Here is a 26,362-nt window from a genome sequence, read left to right on the forward strand (position 1 = left end):
CCAGCTGAAGACAATGGTAAGACTCCCATTGATTTCAAGGGGCTTTGGATCAGGTCCATAGCACTCAAGAATTTACTTTGTCCTTTTATTGGCCTATCATGGCTTCTCTCTCTATTGACCTGAAACTTCAGCTATCCATTTGTCTCTAAATATCTTTTAAAGAAACCATCACAGCAGTCCTGTACCTGACTAGTGATCACGGTTGTTTTGTTTTGTTTTAAAGAACTGTGTAGGTTTTGTGGCCAGTTCCTCCTCATGCCCTTGCAAGTAGCTTTGTCCATCCCTTTCTGTATATTGTGCTGTGCTAGCCAGTAAGCAGGTAACATATCTGAATCTGCCTACTTTATGGTTGTCGTTTGTTAACTTGTTCATTGTTTATCAGGCACAAAGTTTTGCAAATAGGTCTTGCTGGCCATTTCCACATTTCTATTTGCACTGCAGTAGAACGTGTGTGTCTGGAAAAAAATCTCGACTACGAAGAACATTTACAAAGTAAACCTTGTGCAGGGGGAGCCTAGAGTATGATTTACAATAGCAAACCTTGCATACTGAGTGGACCAAACAGGATGATGTCTCCCTTAAAAGTAACTAATCTCCTTTGAAGCTGCAGTGAAAAGATTAGAAAATCTATGAAGTGTAACCATAGCTCTGTGTTCACACTTCCCATTTACTACAACGCGCAGCAGGCATCCATGATTTAAAAAGAACTATGATCTGAAGTTATGAGAGCCCAAGGCATCTTACTGCTGGACAGCAAAAATAAAACACAAAACTCATTAAGCTTAATATCCTTTAACAAAACAACCGTTTCTTTACTCGCAGTACAAAGGCTTGCTAAGCATTGCCAAGAAATTTGTCTTTTGTGGCTCTCAACTATCTAGTGCCTCTGTGTCAGAGTGTTTCATGATGGTGTGTACATTGATCAAGCTATTATACCTAGAATTTATCATCAGATTAATGCCTGTTTTCAGAGCTTTGACCATTTTTGTTGTTTATTGCTAGTTATTATTTTACAGCCTAATATGCTTTATTGCTGTATGGTTTTGTTTTTTTTTGGTGATTCTAACTTTGTGGCTTTCAGGATCACATTTTTCAACACGTCTGTCTGGATTTTTGTCCATTTTGTTTCACGTTATTCCGAAATATGTACAGCACTATCCACAATATTTAATCCTTCATTTAAATTTTATTGTTGTAAAAACAGGTCTATTAAAAGAAAAAGTCTTTTTACAACTGTATTGGAACTTCTCAGTAGCTGTTTATGTGAAGCTGTGACAAACCTGGCTTGCTTTAAAGACTTTTTTATTTTCCTTTAACACAATCAACCTGTTGCTTATTTTCCAACATAACTCCCAGTTATATACAGGAGAAGAAGAATTCATCTGTTGTGTATCTGCCTCTTTTAATTGAGCAAATGGTGATGTCCTAGTTTTTAGACCTAAGGTCTGTTATTGCAATACTTTTAAAGAAAGATGTTGCTCTAAGTGCTGTTGTTAGTTTTAAATACAGATTTTATGCTTGTTCTTAATATGCTCTGGTCAAACCATAGCACAAAATTATTAAAAATCATGAAATAACATTTGTCTCCTGATGAATTTGTTTTCTCCTCAAACCGAGGGAGTAAAGTGAAAGGGGGTAACATCAAACTGATCCACTATGGCAGCCTTTGCTCAACCAGACGTATCCACCTTTTTTCCTCCCACAGTTAATGACTGTCCTAGGAAACGGATTGTTTCCGACTCCTGATTATTAGGGAATCTTGGAGAATTGAATTAGTTGGTTCTTAAATTCTAAATAAGTGAAGTACTAAAAGGAAACCCTTATAAAGACAGATAATCTCTTCATTTAAACTACCTAGACTTCCTTTTTAATGGGGGTCTCATCTGAAGGATTAGTTATTGGCCATTGCTTGGGGCATGATACCAGGATTGATGAACCTGTGGTCTGACCCAGTGTAGTAAATACTATATTCCCCAAACCCCGGAGTTAAAAAAGGTTGAATAAAAAACTAATTTACAGGATACAGTTCATTTGTCCTGGAAAAACACAGATCCTCTTTGTCCATTGATTTAAATTAAATCAATCTTGTCACGAGATGGAGGAGGGTGGCGGGAGGAGGGGATACACTGGGCTCAAAAGAGATGAGCTGAAATGATCCTTGAAAATCTTTGTGAAACAAGTCTTAACAAGATAGCTTGAAATGTGCCCATCAATGGTATTTTAAGATGCCTTTCACCTTGGTGCTGAAGAGTCAAACAAAATTATGAAGAACGAAAATCCCCCCAAACATGGGCTGTTCTCTTTATTCCAGGTTTCAAGGCACAAGTATTACACAGTGAGCTTTTTGTTTAACATTATTCCTGGGGAAAAGTTGTATCCCACATTTTGACCTGATCTCAGGATTGCTGGAGTCTGAGGTCTTCCAACTTAGTTTCATTGCTGGATTGTGGGTGCTTAGAATGCTGTGCTGCTCAAAGCCTGTCAACCTAAACCTTGGTTTTTCTCTCTCTTCCTGTGGAGGATGAGGCAGCCAGGTCTCACTCCGTTAAGGGCTTTGTACATAGGGACCAGGACTTTGATTTCTGTTCTAAAATAGAGGAGGAGCCAATGGAGTGAAGTATTTGCTGCTCTATACTGTGGTATATCTGGTCATGCGTTCAAATGACTTGATTATTGAAACCTTGAGTGTATGCTTATTGACAAACAACAAACCCTATCACTAATTTACTACCATTTTCCCTTTTTCTCTGGCTCCCTCAGTATGTTAACCGCCAGCGTTTCAATTCCTGTCGTACCAGTTCAATTCAAGGATGCAACTGGAAAAAAATAAGGTAGTTCCTCCCCGTGACAGATATTGTAACCACATGCGATAGCTCTGGAGACCATATTGTATGAAGCTTGTCTATCACTGTGGATTCAGGGATTGTTTGCCACTCCAGGGGCTGGGGAGGGGAGTTATCACAGCTCCATGGTAACAGATACTGCTGGCAACAGACTGTTCATAGCGCTTGGGGAGAAAGTGCAACACACAGACTGGCTGGGGATGTCGCAGTGGCTGGCAGGGAGCTGTGCGTTCTTAAACCCCCCCAGTCAGAAGGGTGTGGGACAAGTGGCCCTGCCCAGAGACAGGTGGTGGCTGGAGACCTGAGACCTGACTGGGCACTCCTGGAGTGGGCCATGGAGCAGGGGAGTACAGAGGCAGGTACAGAGGCAGGTATAGTTTTTTCGAAGTTCTCCAAATCTCTGAGCCTCTGCTCCTGTTCTACCCATTGAGTCAAGCACTCTCTGGAAACTGTCATTTAATTCATCTGTTTTTAATTATAATTGTATTTGTTTTATCATATGACATTCGGCTTGTGGTTTAATATCTTTGTCTATGGATTGCTACCCCAAACTAGCTATAAATGGGCTGTCTCATAGCAGTAGGAGCGCTTTCCTGCTACATGATGAATACAGCATCTGCCACAGTCTTGTAAAACCTTCAGGTCTTGCTTTCAGGCTCCCAGTTGTATTGATCTACATTATAACCATCGTATTTTTAACATTCTAACCCCCTTTTCTTCCAAAGATCAGTGTATAATGAGATGGCATCTCGCAGACACAAATTAATCAGTCCTCACTCACTATCACAGATTTGATCTGTGGTGCTTTGAGTGAGTTGTAATTAAAATGCTGTTGAATCCTCTCCTAATACATGCCCATTTGCACTTTCACAACAGCCCTCTTTTCTTCTGGCTCCCTATTGTGCCAGTTTTAAAGAACCCTAGCTCTGGGCATTATAAATACTTGCATGATTTTTATTTTATTCGGTTAAATCAGCCCTTCAAATCTTCTCCAGTCTACCAGCCAAATGATTGCTTCAGCCAATGTGTCCATTTCAGGCTAACGTCTTCACCAGTTGTACTCAATGGTGGCCAGACTATGTCCAACTGAAAACCACACTGCCAGGAGCCCGGAGAACGCACCTACTATTTAAAATGGAGCAGACTCGCTTATCATTAGCGGGGGGGGGGGGGGGGGGAAGGGCGGGTGAAGATGGCCCGTGGAAGGTACACGTTCCCACCATACGATGCATCAGTTGAATACTAAGATGTTGTACCCATAACAGTTTCCATTCACGGATCTCAAAGCACTTTCCGAACTAACTCCACCTCACAGCAGCCTGCACAGTAGGTGCCAGCTCCTCTTTTACAGCTGGGGAGACAGGCAGAGGCATCAGGCAATGCTAGGAACAGACCTCCACATCCTCCTGACGCTGAGTCCCCTATTCTTTAACTATTAGACTGCTTGCCTCGTTGTGTTACTACTGTAATAAAAATCACTGTACCGCAGAGAAGTTGCTGCCTTGTACTGCACTCGTTTTCTTTCTCCCACTGAGATTCCCAGGATATTAGGCAAGCAGCCAGGATGTAGCCACATCTTATTGAGAGAAAATGGTGTTTTCCTGACAGAAGGCTAAGCTCCACCCTGGAGCTCCAGAAGCTTCCCCGAATGCCAACTCCAGCTCACGCCAGATTAAATTAACATTTCCAGACACTGCATTGATTGGCAGTGTAGTGAGTAGAAAATTCTCATTTAATCTAGCTCTCAGTGTGCCATAGAGCTAGTTTCAGACAGCTTGACCTACATTTTACCCCACAGAAAAGGAAGCACTTAGGGAAAATAAACCTACTTTTCACAGTGGTGTGGATTTTGCTCAACCTTATTCCATGTGTGTATGTGTGCGTGCACCTATGTATGGTTTTCGTATCAGTCTGTAACTGACCCAGGTTTGCTTTACTCAGCAGTGGCAAAGTTATTAGTCCATAGTAAGTTTAAATACCCTTTAAAAGGGAAACATTTTGATGTGTATAGCACTTTGATTGGGTCTAGAGCAGCAGAAAAATGTCAGGGGCTGGTTATTATATGACTATAGTCTGAGCATCACTAATGCTTTTCAATTTGCCTAGATCTATACAACTTTGCAGCTCAGTCCATGTTGATAGGGAGGGGATTTTTGTCAATGTGCTGAAGAGAAACTTTTTGTTAAGGCCCTACTCAGACCGTCATTATAGAGCCAGATGGGACTATTGGGAATCATCCAGTCTGGCTTCTTTTATAACACAGGCAAGAGGACTTCCCTGAAGCAATTCCTATTGGAACCAGAACAGATCTTTCAGAAAAACATCTAAAAAATTAAAAAATTTGATTAAAATTTGATTAAAAAATTTCCAGTGATAGAAAATCCACCACAGCCCTAGCTAAGTTGTTCCAATGGTTAATTACCCTCACTGTTAAAAATGTGCACTTTATTTCCAGTCTGAATTTGTCTAGCTTCAGTTTCCAGCCATTGGATCTTGTTATGCCTTTCTCTGTTTGATTGAAGAGCCCTTTATTACCAAATTTCTATTCCCTATGTAGACACTTAGAAACTGTGATCAAGTCACCCCTGAACCTTCTCTTTCAGCCAGACAGATGTAGCTCCTTGAGTCTATTCTCTGTAAGGCATGTTTCCCAAGCCGTTAATATTCTCAGGACTCTTCTCTGAACCTTCACCAATTTATCAACATCCTTCTGGAACTGGGGACACCAGAACTGGACATAGCATTCCAGTAAAGGTTGCACCAGTGACAAAACCAGAGGTAATTTAACCTCCCTACTCCTACTTGATATTTCCCTGTTTACACATTGCAGGGTCACAATGGCCCTTTTGGCCACAGCGATCCACCATTATTACCTTTCCCTCCCCCAAGTCCTTTGTAGAGTCACTACTTTCCACGATATAGTCACTTATCCTGTAAATACGGCCCACATTGTTGGCGGGGACTCGTAAGGAGAACTTAGGCATTGCAGGACTCAGGCTTCCTTCACAATGCATGAGGACAGTCGGGTTCCTAAAAATGGGATTCTTAGAAGCCAGTAAGCTGAGTGGGGAGCCACCTCAGTTACCAGTAGGAAATGCTCTGAGGGGTGTGGATTAAGCCCTGTCCCTCCAAGGGATTTAAGTGGCTAACTCTGGCACCTCCCTCCTCTCGATGTTCACAGATGTAAACCCTCTCCTGGAGTTAGGTGTCTAAGCCAGGTCAGTCATTTTTCAAGAAAAACGAGGAGGAGGTGACACCTGCCCCTGATGACCTTTAGCCCAGTGGTAGGAGCACTCCCTCAAGGTTATAGGGGAAATGAGTTTAAAGCCCCTGTCTGCCTGATGTGGATCAGGAACTCGAAGTGCGGTCTTGCCCAGACCCCAGGAATACAGGCTGTTCTGGGGTGGTCTTGCGCACTCTCTCCTGCTGGAGCTGTACCACTGTGTATAAATAATTAAATACACACTGGGCCAGAGAGAGTGTGTGACTACAGCTTGGCGACTAGGGCACTCACCTGGGACATGGGAGGCCCAGGTTCCAGGGCCCCTGCTCTAATATTTAAGTATTTATACAAAGTGGAACAGAGACTGAGACATCCCCCCCAGAATACCGCATAGCCTCGTGGTCAGGGCACTCTCCTGAGAGGGGGAAGACACACATCAGGGGGAAATTGAACCAGGCTCTCCTATACCCTGGGTGTGTGCTCTAACCACCCAACTAAAGGTTGTAAGGGTGGGGGCACCTCCTCCTCCATCATCTGTGTAGTTTTAGACGTGTTTAGAGCAGGCCTACTGGGTTAGGCCTATAAGACAAGGTAGGCAAGAAAACATCTTAGTCTTTGGGTCCCTGCTCCTTGTTCTTGCACATGACTTTACATTTGACCATTTATCTGCAAACTCTGTCTGTGATAATTCTATTTTCTTTTAGATCACTGATAAAAATTGTGAAGATATAGGTAGGAACTGAGAACCTGAGCCAAGTGGCTCTTAACTATATTGACGAGATTACCTTTGCCCTCCGAGTGACTTGACCCATGTTGCAATTTGAAAAAATAAACCAGTTCTTTGTACTTGTTAATGGATTTTATTAAAAAGAACAAGCAAATAAATGTAAAATTGAGCAAACATAACCCTGACTAAACTACTACATTTTAACTACAAATGGAACAATACAAGGTAGTAACTGAGATTTAATCAATGGGTTTATATATCAAATCACCCATTCAATACCACATGTAATCAAACCAAATGAACCATGAGGTTGACTCAAAAAAGGATTGCTCTTGTTAATCCTGCTTTGGGAGAAAGGAGAAGCCAGTTTCCTTCACTCTAGACTTCAGCCAGCAGTGCACTTCCAGACTCTTCTGCCTTCTCTTCCTCCACCTGCAGGACAGGAAGGGTCTCTCAGAAGATCACTTGGATATTCTTCTTCAGCACACTGAAATCATCTATAATCTGAAAGGTATCCCACGACACCTCACGGATTATTTATGTGTGAAGTAAATCTGGTTACTTTGGCCCATATATCCTGTAAATGAAAGGCTGAGATAATTACACTAAGCCTAAATATTTGTTGTTGTTTTTTAGCAGTCACTGGTACAATATAGGTGACATGCAGCAGTTGAAATCTCAGTGAGTGATGTGTTTATACATATTCAGTACTATATATGAGTGATAACTTCATAATCCACTCATGGCTTTATCCTTTACAAAAAAGAAAATATAATGTTCTAAATAATCTTGTATATTCTACGTATACCATGCTATGCCTATACATAAGAAAATAATGTCAGATATAGCCATATCTCAAAAGCCACTTTTGATCTCATGCAAAATTATGCTGCAAAAGGGAAGGATCATTAGGTATGTAAATATTCACCATCTGACAGTAGTGTTGACAAAATAATGTGCTCATCAATGGTAGAACTTTACACTTTTGTGAATGAACTATGCACCCATAATGTACATGTTTATGCACCAGCAGTTTAGTTAGTTATGTACAGAGTGTCTGTGTGCGTGACACTCATTATGCAGGTACGTGTAAATGTATATGCCTAAATGCAGCATCCCAGACACTAACTGCAGAAAGATCCTATATTTCTCGGAAGTACTGTAGTAGTGACAACATAGAGTTCTCACAAGCTACTTCCTGTGCAAAACTGTAGTGGTCTTCTTCATGCATAGTTTGCGTCCTGTCTTAATTTGCACTGATTCTCTAATGTAAACCATGTCAAGAAGTAAATCTTTCTACTCCTGACTAACCCGGACTATAGTTTAAGTTTTGAAGTTATCAGTAAAGGAGACAAAACAAGATGTTTGAAAGCTTCTCCTTAAGAATTAAAGCAATAATGGCATGGCCACAATGTGTATTTTATTATAATGATTGTGTTAGCTTGAATGTTTTAAACACCTGCCTGTCTGAGGAAGAGACATCCTAAATGAGTGTTACACAGTGCATTGGTGGTGTACTAGAGTATGGGGCTGGATCCTACCACATGCTGAGTGCCAAAAATCAATGGGAGCTGACAGTGTTCAACAGCTCTCAGCATTGGGTCTCTTCAGTACCATTACGCTATAAAATTATCTCTGCTCTATAAGTTTCCTTCCTTTCCTGTTCTCTTAGGAAGCAACTGCATAAATAAACTATGAAAAATCTTTCATTTATCTTCCTCTGGAATTCTTCGTGCCTGAAAAAAAGCAAAGAAACCTCATTTTCCCAAAATGACTCTGTGTTGCCTGTACATTTTTCTCCCCTATGATTGTCCAATCAACTCATCAGAATAAAAAACAAACTTAATGTTACATACTGCCCTGCAGGCTTATGAAATCAAGATGTATTCTTTCTACTTAAAGGATCATCGTCATCAAAACAGCCAGATAATTGCCAGGGGATAATTATGATTCTGTAATTATTATTGTTGCTGACAGTAAATGATGTACGAGGAAGAATACAGCTTGATTTTCTAACCTGAGCCCCCCCCCCAGAGGAGACACAGACAATCAGAAAACTTGTTTTGACTAGAACACTGAACAAACTTGACAGAGAAGTTACAAAAGGAAAAAACACTTGCATACTCTCTACCAAGCTGAAGGCGATTCTACTGCATTTAAAGGCTGCACCTCAGTGGCCAATAATCTGGGCAATGAAAAACGAAAAGTAGAAGGAATAGGCTTTTTTTGTTTTCTTTTAATAAAATACAAGATTTTAAGTACTTAAAAGTTCACATGATAACAAGCAAGAGCCTTTTATAAAATGGTTTTTAGCAATCTGTGCAAACATGACTGGCTTTCAGTGATGTAATACCAATTATACAATACTTATACACTGCCCTGCTCTGTCTCTTCCCTCCTTAATACACTTTCTCTATTTAATACGGCTTCTCTATTTAGATGATCACTAAAATTATTGCCTCCTTGGTGAAGATGCATCAAAGGCTGGATTTTTTCCCCCAGCCACTGCTGGTGCCTTGATAAACAATTTTTTCAATAGAGACCGAAGGGAGGACCCTCCAACGACATTCACATTCTTCGGTTGAACTGCCAAAATCACTTCTTGCTCTGGAACTCTAGCCGTAAGGGTTAGCCTCTCCTAAAGTGGGCTATCAAATGATGTGTTTGTAATGGTCTTGCACAAAGAAATGTTAGTTTAGGCATTTTAAAAACAAGATCAACTTGATTAAACATGAACCAGTGGGCTGCAACTTGTCAGGCTTTAATATCCCAATGGAGGCAAGCCTTTTGTTTTGTTTTTTCAAGGAATATTAATTTTTCCACCCTTTCTTACACTAAACACGCAATTAAAATCAGTTCTCTGTTTTGGGGCTACTGAACTAAGGAGGCAGCTACTAGGTGTCTGTAAATGTGAGTCTGTTTCCTGTTTGTACTAGTTGTAAATATAGCTCATCAGAACCAATGCACCAGCTCGTAATATTGCCAATAATAATGAAACACCACTGAAACTGCATTTATAACATTTTTCTTTTTACAATAGGTGTCTGAAAGAATGGAGGTACAGATGCTATAAAGTGATTTAAATAACACCGCTCATGTGCCTGTGGCCAAAGAAAAGAGCACACAAAAATATAAAATACAGCATCAGTTCTTTAGCCCAGATAATATGGTCCCCATGTTCACTTTCAGGTTTCAATTGTAGGGAGATGAAATCAATGCCCATTTGAGAAGAAAGGAAGTTAATTTGGGTATAAAATAAGCAACAACAGCTACAGCAGCTGCACTGAGCTAGTGAAATAAATGAAAATGAAATGGGACGGGGAGGGGAAGGAGGAGGAGAACACAAAACAGGAGAGCTATCAGCATTATCGTTTCAGTAGTTGGAAGCCAAAGAAAAAAGACCCTCTGTACCAGTATTTTACTTAACCTTTTACCAGTTATGGTTAATCCCTTATAACTATTATCTGTAATCTGGATCTAGTAATTGCAATGTTTTTTTCCTTCAGGGCCTCCAGACCATTTTACTGCAACTATTGTTTGCATTTTTTTGCTTAAGAGCCACGGGCACCCTTCCTTTCCCAAGATTTATGATGTCTATTTAAGCCACTCTGTCAGGCATGGCTGCTTTGAGTTAGACATCTCGACAAGTGGCCTGCATTTCAGAAATGCTGAGCACCACTGAACTCTCACATTAGAAGCTTTGGAGTAGTAGATCTTCACTGCAGAGTTAATGCAAGTGTTTGGCACCTGGGTTCGCCTAATCTGGGTGTGAGCATCCACACTGCAAAGCCATACTTGAGTTAATGTGTCTACATGGTGCTGCATGCAGGTGGGTCACTAGGCCTTTGGGGTGTGTGTATAAAATGGTCACTTATCTGTATTGTAACAGTTGTTCTTTAAGCTGTGGGCGCAGATGAGTAGTCCACTCCAGTGTGTGTGTGCCCGAGCCAGAAACAGTTTCTGCTGCAGTAGCCGTCAGGGCAGTGCACACACCGTGCATCGCCTTGTGGCCCCTCCCAAGGGACTATAAGGGAGCACCGCCCTGTTTCCCCTCCCCCCAGCCCCTTCACACCAGCATGGCCTCCAACGCATTTGCAGAGGGGCTGGAGGGTGGGGTATTTGTGACATGTGGATGCAGACAAGTCACAGTACAGGTAAGTAACTTGTTTTTTCTTTGAATGGATGCAGATGTCTATTGCATTCAGGTGAGTCACAAGCAGCATTGTAGGCAATGGGACTTGGAGGCTATTTAAAGAGTGACTGAAATATGACCTTGCCAAAGTTTGCATCGTCCCTTGAAGCTGTTCCATTCAGTCATCATTATGCCACGGCATTATGGAGGGCCAAGTAGCAGCCCTGCAAATGTACAGGATAAGTACATCATTCAGAAAATCTATATACGTTGCTTGAGCGCTCTTCAAGGGTGCAGAAAGACATGGCAGAGGAGATGTATTGGCCAAACCATAAGCAGCAGTAACAAAAGATAGGATTCATCTGGAGCAGTGGTTCTAAATCCGTGGGCTGCTTGTGGCCCAATCAGAACACAGCTGCAGCCCATGTGACATCCTCAGGGCCATACAGGTAGTATATGTATTGGGTGGATGCGGCCCACATAACAGAGGGAGCTGCGTATGCGGCCCACAATGGTAAATAGATTGAGAATCACTGACCTAGAGCCTGCCTGGCCCGTCAGCCTACCCGCATAAAATCAAGGAGGCTGGCTAAATTACTTAACCATGTCTACAGGCAAGGCCCTTCTTAATCCAAGGTATGTAAACACTCTTCTTGCTGACCAGCCTGCGCTTTCAGAAAGAACAGGGGTGGGTACATTGTCTGATTGAAGTGAAGCCTGACACCACTTAATTTAAAAACTTTGGGTGAGGCCCCAAAGCTACCTTGTCCTTAAAAAACCCCAAGATGTGATGACAATAGGAAAGGTCATTTTCTGAGAAAAAATATTACTAAGCGCAAGTAGCCAAAAAGTTCAACTGGATGGCCCATGAAAGCAGCTAACACTATTAAGCTCCCAAAGTGGAACTGATGCTTTTGCAGGTGGATACAGGTGAGTAGGTCCCTGGAAAAACACTGTTCTCTCATAAACAACGGGGTGAATGGCAGAAATGGATGCCAGGTCACCCTTCAGGGAACCGAAGAAAAGGCCAGACAATTTCAGACACTGGAATTATTCCAAAACACCCTTGCTACTCACTCTCATAGGCTGAGTCTCTTGAGCGGAAGCCTGAAGTAGAAAAATGCTTCCACTTACCTAAAGGTGGCCCTAGTTGATTAGCGTGGGCCGTTGGGGGCCTGGATGTAGGACCGACCCATGATGCTGTGAGAGCTGATCTGGGCGAGGCTGTAGAAGTTCCACTGAGAGGCTGCAAAGTTCTGACTAGCTTTGACCAAGCCCAGGTAATTAGAATAATCTTAGTGTGATCCTGCTTACTTTGAAGATGACTTGCAGGATCAATGGAATTAGGGGAAAGGTATACTCTAGGCCTTATCTCCATTTCAACAATCAGCCAGCACTGAAGCCAAACAGTTCTTGTCTTTTGTAGCAAACAGGTCAACTGATGTGATGCCCCCCTACCAGGAAAATAGATCTCAATTTTTTCCAGAGTATTCTAGCATCTGTTTCACTAACACCATACAGGAAGGTAAAAATCACTTTCCTACACCTGTTCACTACTCCTCTACTTATACATTCATGGATTTCATTAGTCCTGTTTGCCACAGCATAATCCTGGGTGCACACATTGTTGCTTGTCTACTATGACCTCTAGATCCAGTCACTGCTTTCCATGATAGTCTCTGCTCCCGCCATCCATTTAGCTTTTTAAAAAAGACATTGTTTGAACGTGCCTAGCTTACCACGTGCTCTAGATGGCTCTGTCTGAGTGCCCTCGCCTCATCATTACTTACACTTCTTTGTATTATCCACAACTTTTATCAGCAGTGCTTTTATATTTACTTCCAGCTCACTGACTACTACTGGCAGGCCTACTACCAAACCTGGTTGTATCCCACTAGAAACACTGTCAGTCACTATTGCTGCTTTATTGATGACTAATTTTGAGGTATGTCAGTTAGCCAGGTCTTAATCCAGTGAATGTGCATTGCAATGATAGTGTTATATCATTGCTGAGTCTGTTTTTCAAATGCATGAGTAGGAAGATAGCTGGCCTGCAGGTTTTGTTTTTTTTAAAAGTACATAATTATGTCCAGCAATTACACTGTTCAAAGCTGTCAAAGGGAAAATTTAATTTTTAATAAAACAAAGCGTGGCCATAGCACTTTATCCTGTGCCCCAAAGATCTGTAGAATCATAGAATATCAGGGTTGGAAGGGAGCTCAGGAGGTTACCTAGTCCAACCCCCAGCTCAAAGCAGGCCTAATCCCCAACTAAATCATCCCAGCTAGGGCTTTGTCAAGTCTCACCTTAAAAACCTCTAAGGAAGGAGATTCCACCACCTCCCTAGGTAACTCATTCCAGTGCTTCCCCACCCTCCTAGTGAAAAAGTTTTTCCTAATAGCCAACCTAAACCTCCCCCATTGCAACTTGAGACCATTTCTCCTTGTTCTGTCATCTGCTATCACTGAGAACAGTCTAGACCCATCCTCTTTGGAACCCCCTTTCAGGTAGTTGAAAGCACCTATCAAATTCCCCCCTCATTCTTCTCTTCTACAGACTAAATAATCCCAGTTCCCTCAGCTTCTCCTCATAAATCATGTGTTCCAGCCGTCCGCTGGACTCGTTCCAATTTTTTTCACATCTTTCGTATGGGGCCCAAAACTGGACACTACTCCAGCTGAGGCCTCACCAATGCCGAATAGAGGGGAATGATCACATCCCTCGATCTGCTGGCCATGTTCCTCACACAACTGCTGTGAGGTAGATACTATTTGATTACTGCATTGTCACCTTTATATAGCTGGTGAAGCCGAGATTAAGGATTTCATCCTACACTCTTAATGGGTGCTTTGCCATTGACTACAACGGGGGCAAGATCAAGCCCTAATGGTATGTGTACACTGCAATGTAAGACTAAGGTCTCGGTGTTTGTAAGCCTGGCCTTGAGCATTCATACTGTGTACTGACCCTATCGTTAGAATTTCTGGACCCAGTTCCCCTCCCTACACTCAGCTGTCTACACTATGCAGAGCTGAGTCAAGCCAGCATACCTAGGCTTCCTAGCACCCTCCCCAGCTGTAGCCCCGCTAGCCATATTTGTGGTACATTGTGGGAAAACTTGACTGTCTAGCCCGTGGCACTTAGCTGGAAATTGTCACAGGCCACCAACACATGCTGCCAAGTCATCTTTTGGGTCTGCACGTTTCCAGACCCTGAAGCCAGCAACATGGAGAAGACACCCTTTGAAGAACTTGTTTGGCTTAGGCTGTCACACCAGTTTCAGGGAACAGGCAGCGCTTCCATGAAGCACTAGTGGACATTTCAGCAGTGTTTTCTGGCCTACCAAAGGCACCCGTTGGACGAAGGGGATAATGATACAGGCATGGCAGACTCCCACTGGCTCATGCTGCTGGTGACAGCTAGTGGTGGCCAGTATGTAGACTGCTCCTTCTGGAGCAGGGCCACAAGCACAGGCTGGTGGGATCACATAGTCAAGCAGACATGGGATGACCAAAAATGACTTGTAACTTTTGGTGATGAAAGTTACATCCCTGGAGCTTTGTGAGCCACTTACCCCAAGTTTCCAGTATCAACACATGCATGAGAGCCAACATGCCACTCCAGAAGCAGATTGCTATAACCCTCAGGGAATGTGCTACCCCAGACTGGTACAAAGCCACTGCTAACCAGGCTGGTGTTTGAAAAATCAACTGGTGGCAGAGGTTTGTCACAATCAGGTACCTGCTTTACCCACAGGTGGTGGACAAAAACAGTATCCCTGATGGAATTGCTGGTTTTGAGAATGGAGTTCCAAGCTGTGCTGGGGCCACTGATGTGCCCACAGTTTGCCCTCCTCAAAGAGCACATGAGGACAAACTGCAAAGGGTCCTACTCCATTGTTATGCAGGCCCCTGTGGAACACAGAAGCTCATTTATGGACGACAATGTGGTCTGTACTGGAAAAGTTCATGATACCTGAGTTTTCTGCCAGTTGGGAGTCTACCTTCATGGATAGGCTGGGACACTTGTCCCACCAAATAACATTGTCATAAATGGAGTTACTGTCCCCTCTGTTATTCTAGGGGACTCTGCTTTGCCTTGGCACAAGAAGGTTTAAATTACACTCTAAGCAGACATAGAATGGTGGCTGAATGTGTTTGGCAGATTGAAATCATGACAGCACTGTTTACAGAACACTTATATTACCAAAACCATAAAACAAAGCAAGAGAGAGCTGTCATTGGATTAAACTAGAGCTGCTCTTTGCTCCTTGACCCCCAGTCAATCCTGCAACATTGCTCTCTTTTCTTCTCCCCCTAAAAAACAAACCTTTGTGAAAGAAGTAGTGGAGGCCATCTTCTTGCTCCAAAGTGATACTTTTAACAGAAATAATGGAGAAGCCCACACCAAACAGAAAAAATTCACTCCCCTCTCTTGCTTCGATATAGATTTTGGCCAAATGAGTCATGAAATGATGGTGCCTCGATAGTCAGATTTTATGCAGTTGCAGCAACAGACCTGGTATGATGTTCAGGAACAGTGCATAAACCCTTACTCCAATGAACAATTTTAGGTTAATCTGAAACCAGAAGAGTGTGTAGGGGAACTCGTTTTAAGCATCTGATAGGATTCCTGCTTGTTTGTGTTATCAGTCCTAATGACATCCGTGAAAATTCTCATGTAAGTGTGCAACATTTGGGCCCACCACTATATTTTTAAAAATTATCACTATATTCCATCAGTAGGTGCAGACTTATCTCCCTTTAATTTTTATTTTATTATTGAAAGCTAGTACAAAGCGGAACACCTTCAGTAAATTACAGCATAATTCTGGATGAAAATGAACCAGTTATGCTTTAGTCCATATGCAGTTACAGTCAGAACATTTTATTCAATCCTATAACATTCTCAATTGTAATTCAACTTTATATAAAAACAAAAGCATACATGGCTACTGTAATTAACTCATCTTACTATAATTTTCAGTTGAAAGGCTTTTGAAAGTTTAAAGACACCATTTTTTAAAACAAAGATCCAGATCCCCAACTTGCGTAAGCTGTTTTAACTCAACTGAAGCCAGTGTAGCTATGAGATTTTACGCTAGTTAAGGATCTGGCCCATTAGTTCATTCACTTGCAGCATCAGTGGTAAGGGTTTGCCTCAGAGTGGAGATGGCAGTGGTTAGAGAGAGATCACTGCATATATAATATATGACTGAAAAGGAGAGGACTCCTTTCTCTCAAAAAGAAATCTGTATTCCCAGGCAATGGAGGAACCAGTCTGACACAATGCTGGTTCCCAGCTGACGGCCAGAATAATATTGTGGATCTTAGAGAAGCATCTCGACTTACAAAAAACTGACCACCACTGTTGCCATTGCACATATGAATTTTTAATACTCGATTCATTTTCTCTTTTTTTTTCTTTTTAAAAGAACTTTAGCATTAAAGAATTTACAGAAATCTTTAATCCTTCGAACACTGATATTCTCCACCCAGCCAAATGAAAGCAGAAAGTCCATATCCAGATGCTCCAAAGGGTTAAATTGCATAATTTTTTGCACAACCTAAGCTGACCATTTTCTTATTCTTTTCTTTTTTTAAATGAAACTTTATCTTTGGTTTCTTGTATTTTTTCTGTTATTCTATCCTTTGTTTCTTCCATCTTCTCTGTTATTCTATCCTTTGTTTCTTCCATTTTTTCACTAATCATGTCCCTGGTTTCCTCCATTTTCCCTGAGAGACGCTCTTTTGTTTCTTCCATTCTATCCTGTAGGTATTCCGTTACCGGAGGGGGCGTGGACATGTAGCCATGCTTACGAAGATACTTGACAGTAATGGATGTTCCTCCTAAAGTTACAGTGTATCTGGCAGGAGTTGCAATCTTAAAGGAAACCAAAAAAAGTATCAAAATTATGTGTAAATGGGATCGGATATTCTTTACAAAATTTCTCCATTTTTGTAAAAAGCTTATATTGGTCAACTCCAACTTTTAATAAAAGGAGCCCCAAGTTATAAGGAAATAAATTAACTCATTCTGAAGGGAATTCTTCAGAAAGGCACTTTCTCTCTCACATACACACACTTTCATTTGAAGTATCCCAAGTATTACAGGTTTGAAGAGATATACCAATGAGGCATAACTGCATGCACCCCTGAGATGTATCATTTCTGGGATGAAATGCAGCAGCTGTTTAACATCACAACCAGTTTGCCCAACAAAGCCCACACCGGTACTTTGTTGGTGAAACTTTCTGGTCAGAGGTGTGTTTTTTCACCCTCTGACAGAAAAGTTTTACTGACAAAAGTACCAGTGTAGACAAAGCTATAGTGAAAACAAGGTCTAAATGAACCCTCTGGATTGTGCTGTCTAATCTCTCATCCTTTATTGCTCCTTTTCTTCTCCTACCCAAATCTTTGTTCCCAGCTCTGATCTCCACATAATGATATATCATCATGAAATAAAAGTGGGAGGACAAATACTAATTTCTAATTCAGCGAGGGCTGAAGGTTTGGCAGCTCTTTAGCTACTTATAAATACTCTCTGCATCTGTCTCTCACTTTAAAATAATCTCACTTTGGTTAATTGCTCCTTATTGGAAAATACTAAACAATGGTATAAGACTTGACAGAAGCTTTGAAGGCCAGTCACTTTTACTACAGGCTAGACACTGGTGTGGAATAAGACAGATAGGTTTTCTGTTTGGGCTTAAGAAGTCATAATTTGTCTTGTTATTGGCAGTCACTGCACCCAGAAAGAAAAGAGCAAGTTCCTAAAAATATTTTAAATACCATTTAAACAAAACAAAAATAAAAGAAAGCAAATGGCAAGCAGCCACCAGGATGATCTGATAACCCAGCACGCAAAGTAGGACTGAAAGAATCTGTTTCATTACAAGAAAATGCACAAAACAAATATTTTAAAGGTGATGTAAGATTAAATGCCAATTCATTTTTCATAAAGTTTACAATAGCAAAGATAAGTTAGTACTGAACGTAAACTGTATTTTCTACTGTTTTCTAGCAACAAAGCAGAATCAGTCCTAGTCTGCATCAAACCAGGCCCCTGATTATGTATAATTAAAAGGGACTCCTGCTTACTGAATAGAATTATCAAACCAGTGGCAACTGTTTATAAAAATTGTTTAGAAAATCCCTTTAATACTTATACATTCTATACTACCTTCTGGGATTCTATGACATCTAGCCTCTAGCTAATGGTTAAATGAAACCCTCTTGTTAAAAAGGGTATTTACTTTACAGGGAAATATTAACCCAATATCCAAAAACGAAGAATACTGGGAGAACTTGGCAGTTACCCCACAACGTGAGCATCTACAGTGGGGGCAGGAAATGTAACGGGAAGGGATAAAGTTGGTCAAATTAATATTCTCTTCCAAAAAGCAAAGATCCTCAGAAAAGATTACTAGCACACAATTTTAGATTATAAATTCTTTGGGGGCAGGAATTATTTTTGAAATATGTCTGCACAAGTGACTAGCAAAATGGGGCCTGGATGTGGTTGGCCTCAAGACACCACCACCTGATGTTAAATAATAAGTCAACTCTGAGTAGGTACAGGGCCAGATTTTCATAATGTCACCTGCATTTATGAAAATGTCACCTGCATTTATGGACCTAGATAGGAGATGAGTATTTTTAAAAACATGGCCCTTAAATTTACATCAGGCTTGATCCTACTGCCCTCCATTTCAATGGGAGCAGGATTGGACTCAATGCAAGAAATGTACATATACTTGGCACAGCCAAATCTCCGGACAATAGTACGCATATGTACTATATACCAATCCAAGAATAGGTTGTGTTTATTATAAAATCTTTATATTTTAAATGCATACATCCATTGACTTTCTATAGGCACCAGTATACTAAACTGTTTAAATTGGAAAGTGTCTGTGCCTTTACTTCATCATCACTTTACTTAGGATAAAAGTTAGATACGTAACTAGTAAAGTGCATTAAAACAATCAATCAGATATATGCACAACAAAAGGACAACGTATCACAAATAAAGATGTTAATACTTAGCTCTTGTACAATGCTTTACATGTTCAAAGCACCGTACAAACAGATTTTGGATATTTTTTTCTGGATTTAGATCTACAAAATCTGATCTTTAAGTACTGTATTAGGGCAATTGGACAATTAAATCCCAACTAAGTCAGTGACGAAAGCATAAGTACTAAAGGAAAACAGTCAGTAGAAAAAAAAATTGCACTGTCACCTGAAGAACTCAAAGCATTTAAACTGTCACTCTCTGGCTCTGTGAGTTACGTATGGGTATTACAGAGGTATTACACTGGATTGTCACTACTTCTAGGGAACACCAAACAGCCATTCAACAACAACAAAAAAAAAAACAGTTTAGGAATATTTTCTTGTGATGTAAAGGTGCTATGATGACCCTTTTAACCTGAGTAATGTGAATATTTAGGTTTAAAACATTCATTTTAAAAAGTCTAAATCATTAGAGGGAGAACAGTGCTAATTTTTTCTGATCTAATAGAATTATTTAGACCACTGGGCGACGTCAGAACCAATTAACTATAACGGTACCTACCTTATACATTGCATACGCAGTTAGTGCATATCCACTCTGAGAGTTTTTCAGAATGCTTACAATGCTTTCTGGTACGCCAATGAACTCTAGGAAAGGAACGACATTCACTCCTCTATCAAAGAAAAAAAGATATACATAAAAATAGGATTATGTTTGAAAGGATCATTAAAACTTGTAAATTGTACTAAAAAAATCATTCCTCTTCATTATTAGATTTAATGGTAAAAAGTTATATTTCAAAATGGTAGTTTCATTCAGCAAAGCACTTCTTACTCTAAGCAACATGCTTGTTTTTAAACAGATTTTCTGGTATGTTTGTATTACATGTAAACAAATAAGATTTTTACATTATTTTAAGAAATGAAAGTAATAAATTATACCTGATGGTTTGAGATACAACTGCTTAATCAAACTGCATCTGTCCCTATTTAGAATATTTGGAGGTAAGCAGATACACTGGTGCAAAGACAAAAAGTCATATTGATATAAACTGTGAAGGCTCTGTTCGTATGAGAACTGAGAACCAGCTTCAATCTAAGTGCTGGTCTTCACTAAGTGCTGGTCATCACAATCGATGCAGCAGGGATCAATTTAGCGGGTTGAGTGAAGACCTACTAAATCGACGGCAGAACGCTCTCTAGTCGACCCGGGTACTCCAGCTCTCCAAGAAGAGTAAGGGAAGTTGACCAGAGAGCGTCTCCCGTCGACGCAGTGCAGTGAAGACATCAGGGTAAGTCGACCTAAGCTATGTTGACTCCAGCTATGTTTTCACGTAGCTGGAGTAGCGTAACTTAGGTCAACTTACCCCCACAGTGAAGACAAGCCTTAAGAGATGGAGACAGAGAACACAATGTACTTGTTTGTTTTAAGATTAATTTGCAGCCTACCCTCATAATGAGGTATCCTGGTTCCAGTCCCTCACATTTCCTCTCCAGAGGCATTAAACCAGTGGTGGGCAACCTGTGGCCCGTGGGCCGCATACAGCCTATCAGGGTAATCTGATTGCGGGCTGCGAGACATTTTGCTGACGTTGACCATCCGCAGGCACGGCCCCCTGCAGCTCCAGTGGCCACGGTTCGCCGTTCCCGGCCAATGGGAGTATATGCAATTAGTTATACAAGAAATGGATTCTCCGATATTTAGAACTATTGTTCTAACATTTAGTTTTGCCAGTGTCACTGAAAGCCTTAAATTACCTGTACAGGATGTTCTATACGTAGTATGCTATCATAATCAGCAAAATTTTCAACTTCTCTAAACTATTTTGCGTTTTAGTCCTTATTCTGTGCATTATCAGTATCAGAAGGAATAAATACAGTACTGGAAATAGTGTGTTACCAAACTCTTGCTCTAGAAAAGAAAGTGGCTTTTTACAGTGTTAAACATTAAAATGTTAACTACTAAGTATTAGAAGACTCAGATTAGAAAACTAAGATGGGCCTAAATATGTTGACACTGCCCCTTTTAAATTTGTTGATAAATAATTTCAGACTTGAATAATTTAGCCCTATGCAACTATTATTCATGATCCAACTTACTTTTCACCTCAAGAAGGTTCTGCTTTTCTAGTATGATATATTGAGGCTCTGCTTCTCACTAGTTTCTAATTAAATGTTTTCATCTGTGTCCATTTGTCAAACGTTTGTTTTAACTGCTAACTAAAGACTCAGACAAAACTAGCTACACTTTACTCAGTCTAAAATGTCTGGATGTGAGCATCAACTTAGATCCATCCAAAGCAAAATATTTTAATAGCTTGGGACCTTTATTACTCTGAGATGGGCTAAATTTAGAATGACATTTGGATCTATAGCTCCTAGAAAGGGCAATTATGCCAGCTGGTTAGAGTAACTAAAACAAACACTTGTGTCATAATGCATTCTGATGTCAAAGGCCCATCCTTCCAGCCATAAACTATCATTGTTTCATGTCTTCTATTATTAAATATGCAACATGCACAGTCCAGAGATAAACAATTACTCAAATTCAACAAAAGTCACAGACTAATAAAACCTCCCTCTAATCTAAACTGATCTTGTAGCTGACATGAATATTGCTTATTCCAATCAAGGTGAGTTTCCAAAACAGAAACACACCATTGTAAGTCTTTGGGATCCAGCAATTTCACATTAGATCTAGTGTGGCTAGATGAGAGTAGACGTTGTGGAGCGTTGATACATTAGTTTTATTACAAATACTAACAAGAAAAACAGAAAAAGCAGGATGATTGATGGTATCCAGAGCTCATATGCAAACATGTATGTATGTCTGGCAGTCTGTTCAAATGATGTCCAGACCTGAAATAGCATGGGCATTGCAAATAAGGATTGGAGTGTATTAGTAAGTGCTGCATACTCCATGCACACCTGACACTCCCAGTGCTTTTGTGAGGGTCCAAAAAAGAAAAGAATTAGTTTAAATAAAACCCCAGAAACAAAGCGTCACCATACGATACATTTTCATTCACCACATTGTTTTGGAGAAGTATGGGGAGAGAGATGACAACTAACCTCAGTGATAAAACTAATTTCTTGGGAGGAATAGAAGCAAATGACACATTTTCTTAAGTTTCTACTAATGGGTCTAACCTAGACCACCAAACACCTGGTGAAACTGGAAGTTTTGGTTCCCAGTTCCTACTGGAGGATAGAAGATAAAGAAGATAGTAAAGGATCAAAGAATTCTTCAAAGGCTTTGTGTCCCAGTCACAAAAAGCTTCTGAACACAAAGATGGGGGGTGGGAGGGAACTACATTTAAAAGGTATCATGTGAAATGGCTGGCCTTGTGGCTTAGCAGACAGCGCAACCATACAGGGAGACCTGAGGTGGAGCAGGGGGTTGAGCACCCCCTGCGCCCGGAGAAAGCCGGCACCTATGATGTGTGCATTGTTTTATTTTGGTGACAATTACATTCCTTCCAAATGAAAATAAAGTATTTGGTATAGACAGACTTTCATTAACAATCTTGGGCTTTAGTAAGACATGGAGTCTCCTTTTCCTGATGGAGTAAGTTGGGTAATTTCTGACACATAATAAGATCCATATTGCAGATGGTCTTATATATATTTGTCTCAGATTAACAGCAATAATGACCTTGTAACAAATCAGTAACTTACTTCATGGCTGCGTAGTAAAAGGATCCAAACCATACACTGGAAGTCAACAGATGCACTGGAATCATAACTTTTCCATACTGTTTAAAAGTTCTCTTGAACCTCTGAAAGAGACTAATTGATTTGTCTTGTAATGGATCAGGCTCTAAAGAACTTGATTCTACAGGGGTCCCCTGGGGTATATCACTAGCTGGTTTCAAAGGGTTTTCTTCCTTTTGTTCTTTGTGGCGAGTGCCTTCTGGTTGGGATGAAAATACATCCAATGACTTTCCTTCCTTTGAGAGACACAGTGTAGCAGATGCATGGAGACACTGTTTTTCAGGGCCCAATGCCAAAACGACTTTGCATCCAGTCTGAGGCAAGACTGGCTTCCCATTTAAGTGTTGAAGGAAACCAGTGCGACGTGGTACCAAACATGTCCGATGTGCCAGCTGAAACACAGTCTGTATTAAATTCCTTTGCATTCTGATGACTGGTGAGAACTTGCTACAGTTCCTAGGGAAAGCAAACAAGAAAAAAGTTGATTTCTCTAAATTAAGAATGGCCATAATAATGGTATTTCAAAAGATTAATCTGCAACTTCTTCAATGTGACTTTAAAATCTGAGGATACTTTCAAGGGTTAGAAGAATAAAAAAGTATCATACTAAAGCGGTTAGCAACTAAAGCGGTTTCCTTCTTTACTCAAGAAACTGAAAAGTTTTGCAGTTATTACCCAAATCATCTTAATGCTCATGCATTTAATATTCTGAAAAAAGTGTGCTGTTAAATTATCTTTCTCACACTGAAAATGCTCATGCTAATGCTTTATGTGTAACAGAGTGATCCTTTTAGCTGACATAAATATATCACAGCCTCACTAATTTGCTCTAATGACTGTATGGCGCGCTTTGTTAGAATGAAGAAAACAATTAAAACTATAGTGATACTGGATCAAATAATGTATTGATAATGGAATTTAGTTTTAATAATCTACATTACTTTGTACTAAAACAGTAAAAATTATTTTTTGTTTTTGTTAAACCAATGACATTTTCGTAATTCCAGACCTAACAATGGAATGCTGCTGTTGAATCTGTGCTGAGAAGTGGTGTGTGTCACTGTTGGATTTCAATTAACATGATGAAGTATTAGTAGTTACACGGTAATTCAGAATTTTTCTCTCAAAAATATTATAATGCAATGAAATTTTTTGAACTATATATAACCCAGATGAACTTTGCATTTTAAATGCCTAGTGAGTATTTCTGAAAGTTCAATAGGACCAGCTAACAGCTCCCCCCTCTCCACACACAAAACAAACATGCAGATAATTTCAAATAGTACACATAGATTCCAACGTCATGTTATTCACAAAAATTGCAAGTTTTAGGGCAATAAGTGAAATTTTAACTATTTCCTTTCATTTACATAATGTAGCATGTTATAGCCCAGCTGAATGGGGACCTCTACCTTAATTTTGCTTAGATTAACGCTGGTTAAGTCAGTTGCTGCTCCACTTACCTTTCAAATCTGCCTTTGATAGCACTTAGAATTTTAAATCCCATGAACAGTCTAAATCCACATTAGAAAACCAGTGGCATTTAATTGTACATCACTGTCTCCCTTTAGATTTGACTTGTTTAAAAAAAACCCAACCAACCAACCAAAAAAACCCACCCAACTTTGGCTGTATTCTGTATTTGGTAGTTGAGGTGCAAAGTTAACTTCTTTAGCTTGCTAAGAAAGACTTCATGATGTAAATGGAAGACTTGGTAGCACACAAAAAATTGGGCATGGGCCTTTTGCTACTGTATGGGTGTATAATAGAATGAAAGACTTGGAAGGTTCTTGACCCTAGAAATACAATTCTTGTGTAAACTAAAGACTCTGATGAATAGAGAATCAGGGAAACAGACATTACAAGACTGCAATTTAAGAGGGGAAAGGATTTTTCGTCAATCTGAGGGTTGTCTACACAGGAATGGTTTACTCAGGGGACACACTTATTCTGGTACAAGAGTGGCTTTTTTCAGTAGGGTTTAAAGTTTATCCCAGGCGACATAAGCTAAACTTTAAAAAAAAAAAAAAAAAGGCATTCATATTGGAATACTGTCTACATGTTTTCTCGCCTTTTGCAGTATACACAGGTATAATTAAACCATAAGAGTAAGTCCCCACTGCTTTCTCTAAAGAAGCTGTGACTTCCCTGTGTGAATCATAGCATCCACAAAACACTGTGCTTTTCCTTAAAAAGTGCACAGCATTCTGGGCAGGTATCCCAGGAACGTTCTGCTGCTAATATCAAACCATTATACATTGTTTCTCCTGGTGGATTATGGGATACCTTCTGAAATTCTGGGCCGCAGGGTCAAACTCCTATGATTCCTTCCATAATATTGCAAAATTCATCTGCTTATCGCTAGCCAATACCATTTTCAAAACTGTTGGTTTCAAACAAATTTTATAAACTGCTCTCAGGCAGCATGGAGGAAGCACTACTGAGCACCGTGATCTTGACCATCCTACATACAGGATGCTCCTGATATACTGGCCAACACTCATGTCTGTGGCAAAACAGACAGACCACCACCACAATACTGTACAGAAACAGCTATTGGAGGAGGCCGACAATGAAATTGGGCAGCTATTTCTACATATTTTCTTAGGCTGGTGTCACAGAGTAGAGTGCCACTTCTGGGTTCAGCTAATGATCACTAACTGGTAGGACAGGACACTGCTGCAGACCTAGGATGTTTGGCTGCAGAACTTTAGGATATGGAAGGCTGCTCTCTTGGAAAACTGTGCAAAGCTCGTCCTGGAGTTGCAGTGGTGAAATACCAACGAGGCCCACTCAGTGTGCAGAAGCATGTGGTCATTGCCATTGGGAAGCTTGCAATGCCCAGCTGCTACCAGTCAGTAACTAACCAGTCTAGTTGGTAGATCAACTTTCAGGATTGTTGGTCATGGCGGTACACATTGTTGGCTGTGAGGGTGCTGCTGTCCTGGGTCATTAAGCTTGGCAATGCACAGGAGGTTAGTGACGACTTTTGAAACTTTGGGGATCCCAAATTATATAGACGCCATTGATGGACCCATGCGTCCCTGATGCCAGGATATGTAGAAATTCACCTCTGGTTTAGGCAATGAAAAAATGGAACTTTTGCTCCCAAAACTACTATAAACACGTATGGTGTCAGGGTTGTCTGGGAGAATCTGCTTACTTTCTGCTTCTCTGGCTTATCAAGCCTTTTGCTAAACACATGGTGTGACAGGTTGGATCACAGAAACCCCCCTGGCGCTGCCAACTGAGGTGCCAAGACTACTTCTGCCCCTGCTTTCCCTGCCAGCTTGGGACTCCAGAGCCCTGCCTTGTGCCAGACACGCTTGCAGGCCACACAGACCCAGGTCTGAACCATGTCCCACAAACTTCAAGCTTAACTGAAAGCAGCTTAAGAAGCGTTCCTATCTTTAACACTCAGATGCCCAACTCCCAATGGGGTCCAAACCCCAAATAAATCCGTTTTGCCCTGTATATGAGTTTAGCCTGTATAAGCTTTAAATTGTTTACCCTCTGTAACACTGACAGAGAGATATGCACAGCTGTTTGTCCCCCCAGGTATTAATACATACTCTGGGTTAAATAATAAGTAAAAAGTGATTTTATTAAATACAGAAAGTAGGATTTAAGTGATTCCAAGTAGTAACAGACAGAACAAAGTGAATTACCAAGCAAAATAAAATGGAACACGCAAGCCTAAGCCTA

At 40.6% G+C, this 26,362-nt stretch overlaps 1 protein-coding gene across 4 annotated transcripts in view; it reads right to left on the reverse strand.

Annotated features, from left to right (window-relative positions):
- Window positions 1–15,671: 15,671 nt before the first annotated feature.
- Window positions 15,672–26,362, reverse strand: part of FAM210A (family with sequence similarity 210 member A) — a 32,138-nt gene continuing 21,447 nt past the window's right edge. For all 4 annotated transcript variants that reach the window (XM_037892895.2, XM_007063860.4, XM_043539913.1 and 1 more), the window contains 3 exons: window positions 22,622–23,113; window positions 19,506–19,617; window positions 15,672–16,808 (listed from right to left, as the gene is read on the reverse strand). In XM_037892895.2, the coding sequence (XP_037748823.1) occupies window positions 16,509–16,808; window positions 19,506–19,617; window positions 22,622–23,082 (873 nt within the window). In that variant the 5' untranslated portion in view covers window positions 23,083–23,113 and the 3' untranslated portion in view covers window positions 15,672–16,508. The remainder of the gene's footprint in view (window positions 16,809–19,505; window positions 19,618–22,621; window positions 23,114–26,362) is intronic.

Source organism: Chelonia mydas, chromosome 2, assembly GCF_015237465.2.
Source record: "Chelonia mydas isolate rCheMyd1 chromosome 2, rCheMyd1.pri.v2, whole genome shotgun sequence".
Lineage (NCBI taxonomy): Eukaryota > Metazoa > Chordata > Testudines > Cheloniidae > Chelonia > Chelonia mydas.